The 6,531-nt window shown below is 36.7% G+C and overlaps 1 protein-coding gene across 1 annotated transcript; it reads left to right on the forward strand.

Moving 5' to 3' along the window:
• Positions 1–441: 441 nt before the first annotated feature.
• Positions 442–6,340, forward strand: LOC145719915 (RUN and FYVE domain-containing protein 2-like). Its single transcript, XM_081811529.1, has 4 exons — positions 442–946; positions 3,973–4,074; positions 5,913–6,036; positions 6,217–6,340. The coding sequence occupies exons 1-4, from the start codon at positions 798–800 to the stop codon at positions 6,334–6,336; spliced, it is 495 nt and encodes a 164-aa protein (XP_081667655.1). The 5' UTR covers positions 442–797; the 3' UTR covers positions 6,337–6,340.
• Positions 6,341–6,531: the final 191 nt, after the last annotated feature.

The raw sequence follows: 6,531 nt of genomic DNA on the forward strand, positions 1-6,531 counted from the left end.
ATAAAATAAGTCACAATTTTTCATGTTAAGAGTAAAATAACTTTTTGTCCTTGGTTTATTTAATAAACTGATAAAGATCAACCTGCTAGGGCTGTCAGCCTTTTTATTTTGGTACTGGTAAAGAATAAGGCCAGTTGTTTTTTTACTTTAATTACCTGCCTGCATATTTCTGATAAGGAAGAATGGCCAAGCTGCATATTTTCTTTCCTTTTTTTTTTTCATATTTCTTTTTTTTTTTTAAAGATTTTATTTATTTATTTGAGAGAGAGAATGAGAGAGAGAGAGAGCAGGAGAGAGGGGAGGGTCAGAGGGAGAAGCAGACTCCCTGCCGAGCAGGGAGCCTGATGCGGGACTCTATGCTGGGACTCCAGGATCATGACCTGAGCCGAAGGCAGTCGCTTAACCAACTGAGCCACCCAGGCGCCCACTTTTTTTTTTTTTTTTAAAGATTTTATTTATTTATTTGACAGAGAGATAGAACAAGTAGGCAGAGAGGCAGGGAGAGGGAGAAGCAGGCTCCCCGCTGAGCAGGGAGCCCGATGCGGGGCTTGATCCCGGGGACCCTGGGATCATGACCTGAGCCGAAGGCAGCTGCTTAACCAACTGAGCCACCCAGGCGCCCCATTTTTTTTGCATATTTCTGATAAGGAAAAATATCAGAATCCTGATGAACAGGTTCCTGATCCACAGGACTGTGTAGTGATAAGAGCGGAAGGTCTTTGAATAACTGTATTTTAAGTTAGAAATGTTGAAACTAAATAAAAGGAAGTTATGACAGTTTTATATGTTGAAGTTGTATGCATTATATATGCTTTTTTTTTTTCTCAGTAAGAAAATCATTTTTGAGTTATAACAAAACTATCTGGGGCCCCTTGGAACTGGTGGAGAAGCTGTACCCAGAAGCAGAGGAAATAGGAGCCAGTGTCCGGGATTTGCCTGGTCTTAAGTAAGTAATCTTATTGTTCATTTCTAACTGCAGAGATATATTTACTGTTCCTTGAAAGTACTTCACACTCTATTATCTTCTCTCAGCCTTAAGTAGCCTTATTCCATTCTCTCCTAATAAAATTCTGTTCTTTCTTTATAGCTCAGTTCAAATTTCATTTCCTTTATGAAATTTCTCTTAGTCCCTTCAGTAGGAATTAACTGCTTTTTCTTCTATACCCTATCACTATATTCACTCCTTTATTATATCACTTTGATTCTCCATTGTATTGCAGGAAACAGCAGGTCCCTTTAAGATAGGATGTATCAATTATGCATTTGTTTCCTGAGTGTTAAGCTAGTTTGCAGTAGTAAGCTAGTTGGCAGCCAATAACTATTTGTTGAAGACTAATTTATTTTTATTTGTTTACTTTTTAAAAAATTTTATTTATTTGGCAGAGACACAGCGAGAGAGGGAACACAAGCATGGGGAGTGGGGGAGGGAGAAGCAGGCTTCCCATGGAGCAGGGAGCCCGATGCGGGGCTCGATCCCAGGACCCTGGGATCATGGCCTGAGCCGAAGGCAGATGCTTAATGACTGAGCCACCCAGGCGCCCCTGAAGACTGATTTAGACCAAATCCAGGGCAAAGGCTCAGGAGATTAGAATTCTCAGATAAGCCATTTATATATATGGAGCTTGTGCAAATTACTTTTCTTTCTCTAAAAATTGGGACCTATAGTGTCACCTGCCCATTTCACTAGACAAATATATATAAAATGTAAAAACTGAATAAAGGCATAAAGGTGTTGTGAAGGCTAAATTCTTACGCTTTCCTTTAGTTTATCTTAATTCTTGTGAATGAGATAATCTTTTTTTCTTAGCATTTTCTGTCAGATTACCAGTTTGCTTTCTCTTAGCTTTATAATTGAGGGTTTTACAGTTGTTTTTTTTTAAGATTTTTTATTTTTGCGAGAGAGAGAGAGAGCTTGCAAGAGAGGGCGCAAGAGAGCGCAAGCACGCAGGAGCAGGGGGAGGGGCAGAGGGAGAAGCTGACTCCCGCTGAGCAGGGAGCCTGATGTGGTACTGGATCCCAGGACCCTGGGATCATGACCTGAGCTGAAGGCAGATGCTTAACTGAGCCACCCAGGCACCTGAGGGTTTTACATGTTGTAGGGAATATGGTAGTGTTTTCTGGCTGATAACACAACATCCAAATATTTCCAGGTTGTATTTAATTGAATGATAAAAGTAAATGGCTACTATTTATTAAGTACTGTCTCAGGGTAATAAAATAATTGGTTTACATGAATTATCTCATTTAGTCCTTACATCAGTCTTAGAGGGTAGAGATTATTATAATAATTGCATAGATGTTAAAAATAAAGGTCAGAGGAGTTAACAGTTAAAAAGTGGCAGAGCCAGGATTCAAACCCAGTTTTTAAATTTTATTTTATTATTATTTTTGTAAGTAATCTCTCTGCCCAGTGTGGGGCTTAAGCTCATGACGCTGAGATCAAGAATTGCATGCTTGACTGAGTGAGCCAACCAGATGTCCCTCAAACCTAGTTTTTAGAGTGAAATAGCAAGGGAATCATAACTCTCAAAAAGAGAAATATAAGAAGGGGCACCTGGCTGGCTCATTTGGTAGAGCATGTGACTCTTTATCTCTGAGTTGTGAGTTCAAGCCCCATGTTGGGTATAGAGAATACTTTAAAAATAAAATCTTAAAAAAAAAGAAATAAGATTTGGTCATTTTAATATGAAAATATATGTTCAAATTGTTTTTAAAAAGCCTAACTCTTCAAAAGTAAAAAATGTTTTCTGAACAATGGTATTCATTCAACTGCTAAACCATAAGAAGCTCATTAGCTGTTAGTAGTGAAGATTAACTTACCTCCCACACTACATGCCAAAACATTCTTTGTATAAGAAAACATAAAAGTGTGAATGATAATCTTTCTCTTTGAAAAACCATACATATTCTGTAAAAGTTGCTTTTACTTTTACTAAATGATCAAACTTGGATAAGAGGTAGGAGATTGAATTTTTTAAGGACAACCTCCTAGAGAAACATTTGAAAAATAACAAGCAGCCTGGTGATTTCTCTCTTTTTGACTACCAGCTTGGTGCCCTCCTAGCTTTGTTAGGATTTTTTTTTTTTTAATTTGTTAGGATTTTTAAAATTCAGATATCATGTCAGTTACTTTTTGAAGGCATTATATTGCTTTATTTGATGCATTTTGCATATCCATTTTTAAGACTGATGAATCACAGACTTGTATCTCTGAAACAAATAATACATTATATTTTTAAAAAAAAGTAGGAAGGGAAAAATGAAGGGGGGAAATCGGAGGGGACACGAACCATGAGAGACTATGGACCCTGAGAAACAAACTGAGGGTTCTAGAGGGGAGGGGGGTGGGGGGATGGATTAGCCTGGTGATGGGTATTAAAGAGGGCACGTATTGAATGGAGCACTGGGTGTTATACTCAAACAATGAATCATGGAACACTACATCAAAAACTAATGATGTAATGTATGGTGATTAACATAATAACATAAAATAAATGTTTTTTAAAAATCTTAAGGAAAAAAAAAAAGTAACCTCCATACCCAGTGTGGGTCTTGAACTCACAACCTGCAGATTAAAAATCACATGCTCTACTGACTAAGCCAGCCAGGTGCACCTTACATATTTATCTTTAGACAGTTAAGCCCATTCGGTCAAAATATTTCTTGTAGAGATAATCCTCAGTATTTAGAGCGTCATTTCTTCCAAGGCATAAAATGGTACCTAGATGTCCTGTAGGTGCAGGTTTACCTTAGATACTTAAATAGCTCCCAGGGATTGGTTTGCATGTTCAAAGAGCTGGCTTAAAAAACTAGAAACAAACAAAAAAAACCAAAACACCTGTAGAAACAGACAAAACCATGATAAATTGCAGTTTTCCTTTATTAATATGAACCTTGACAGCAATAGAATATGTAGTCTATTATAATATATGGACTGAGACTGTCTTCTGACCAGTTGGTTTTGCTTTTTAGGACTCCCCTGGGTCGTGCAAGAGCATGGCTTCGATTAGCCCTCATGCAAAAAAAAATGGCTGATTACCTGCGTTGCTTAATTATTCAGAGGGATCTCTTAAGGTTAGTACCATTAAGTCATGTTCATTTCCATTTTTAAAATTTCATTTATATCCTGTTTTCCAAAAAGAATTAAAGATGTAGTACAAAAGGATACATAAAATACAATAAGATGGCATTAAAAAAAAGAAGAGCAACATGAGAGAGAAAATCATGTAGGGACATAACATGGATCAGGAACTAGCCTAAAAACTGAATACCATAAGCTTTGTATTGACCAATAAGAGGAAAATTTATTTATATGTTATATTTCTAAGCTAGTTTTATTTTTTTTCTAAATTACAGTTAATTCTACAAATAAAAATCTGTATTGGGATTGGGAGCTTTAATCTGACAAATTTCTTTTTATTTTTTATTTATTTTAGAGAGGAAGATGGTGGGTGGTGCAGAGGGAGAGAGAGAGAACCCCAAGCAGATTCCCTTCCCAGGGCGGAGCCCACATGGGGCTCAATCTCACAACCCTGAGATCAAAGTCAAAATCAACAGTCTGACACTTAACCAACTGAGCCACACAGGCACCCCAACAGGTTTAGATCCTGAATGTCTAAACTGTTGCTTTGGCCGTATTGTGGGCACTTTTTAAACTGTCAATTGAAGGCCAGTGAGTGCTGGCAATTAAGTGGTATAGTGAAGATGACTGGAAAACATTAACTTGTTATTGTTAGTTGACATTGTGCTGAGGTTGATGGGAAGTCGAGCTTATAAATAGCCTGGTCTATGCACTGACTTTGAAATCTGCTCAATTTCAGGAATACATCTTATCATTCAGACCATTCATTGTTTACCTTTGAAGCTTTTTATTTAACAGAGAATGGATTCATCCTTTTAAAAAATGTAATACTGAACATAGCTGTGATAACACCCCCACTGAAACTTTTGTTTTCAGTATTAACTTCTTGAATAAATTGCCTTCATGTAGTAAATATATAAATAAGTAAATAATAGAAGGCCAGATGTTTAAGACAGACTTTCAGAGTATGGTAATCAGTTGTTAGAGGGGGTGACCCATAGCAGTCCCTCTGTTTGCCCTTGTTCTCTTGGAGTGCCTGTCTGATTTTCTGGAGAATCTGGTCATTTTTGGTAGTACTTATGACTCTGGTCGTACATCTTGGTTTTCCCATTTGTTAAATGAGAATGACCGTACTTTAAGCACCAGCAATTTCTCAATAATATTGTGAAGGTCAATTAAAGTGATTAAATAGTACATGGGACTTCTTGAGGAAGGCATGAGACAGTGATAATTAGTTCTATGAATACATAATTGTCAAGTCTTAGTTTTTAGACTGTCCTGTTTCTTTCACAAATCTCGTTTGAACATTTTTTAGGATATAGATGTCCTACCATCCTTAATTGATGATTATTAAGAACACTTGCAATATACATATCAAATACACTGATTTGAACATGGGCTTTGGAAATGTTTCATATGTTCATTCCCTACCTTAGTCTTCATCCCAAGATTCTTAATAAATCCTAGAATTAAAAAGTCAACTCTAATAAAAAATATTGTAATCAAATCAGTAACAGTCAATATGTCTTCTGAGAGTCCCAGACATTCCAGGCCTCAGTGATGCCTCTTTTTCTTTTGATCTATATCTCTTTGCTTCTCTTTTCTTTCTCTCAAAATTCCTTTTCCTCTTTCATCTCTTTCAGCCCCATTCTTTTACCTTGTTTACATGGACATTAACATTTCAAAATATTTAAGTTATTCACATATAGAAAGGCTAATTTGAAGAGACCAAATTTGTATGGGCTCCATGTTTATATTATGGGGCTGAGATTTTAAAATTTAGTGTTTGAAGTAAATTTGTGTTTTAAGGTTTTTATTTTAATTTCCACAGTGAATTTTATGAGTATCATGCACTAATGATGGAAGAAGAAGGAGCAGTAATTGTTGGGCTGCTGGTTGGCCTGAATGTGATAGATGCTAACCTGTGTGTAAAGGGAGAAGATTTAGACTCACAAGTAAGTGAAAGTGACTCGTACCAAATGCAGAGTGTTTTTAGTTTGTGCTGTTCCTCTTGGATCCAGTTGTAAACAGTACTGTTAAACACTAAAGAAAAATTAAGAATGAATTTCAGTTGCATGTTAACTTTACTTCTAATATTTCTCCCCTTTAACTAAAAATAACATGATTTACTTTAGGTTGGAGTGATTGATTTTTCCATGTATTTAAAGAATGAAGAAGATATTGGAAATAAAGAAAGGTATGATTTTCATAAGTTATTTCACATGTATTTTTTTTTTTTTAAAGATTTTATTTAGGGCGCCTGGGTGGCTCAGATGGTTAAGCGTCTGCCTTCGGCTCAGGTCATGATCCCAGGGTCCTGGGATCGAGTCCCACATCGGGCTCCCGGCTCAGCAGGGAGCCTGCTTCTCCCTCTGACCCTCTCCCCTCTCATGCTGTTTCTCTCTCGCTCGCTCTCTAAAAAATAAATAAAATCTTCAAAAAAAAAAAAA

This window comes from Leptonychotes weddellii, unplaced genomic scaffold, assembly GCF_054177405.1.
Source record: "Leptonychotes weddellii isolate Sample4059 unplaced genomic scaffold, ASM5417740v2 HiC_scaffold_8245, whole genome shotgun sequence".
NCBI classification, from domain to species: domain Eukaryota; kingdom Metazoa; phylum Chordata; class Mammalia; order Carnivora; family Phocidae; genus Leptonychotes; species Leptonychotes weddellii.

Coding starts and splice junctions, on each gene's coding strand:
- LOC145719915 (XM_081811529.1), top strand. CDS start 798: ATGCATTATATATGCTTTTTTTTTTTCTCAGTAAGAAAATCATTTTTG. Junction 947..3,972: donor CGGGATTTGCCTGGTCTTAA/GTAAGTAATCTT, acceptor TTTGCTTTTTAG/GACTCCCCTGGGTCGTGCAA. Junction 6,037..6,216: donor GAGAAGATTTAGACTCACAA/GTAAGTGAAAGT, acceptor GATTTACTTTAG/GTTGGAGTGATTGATTTTTC.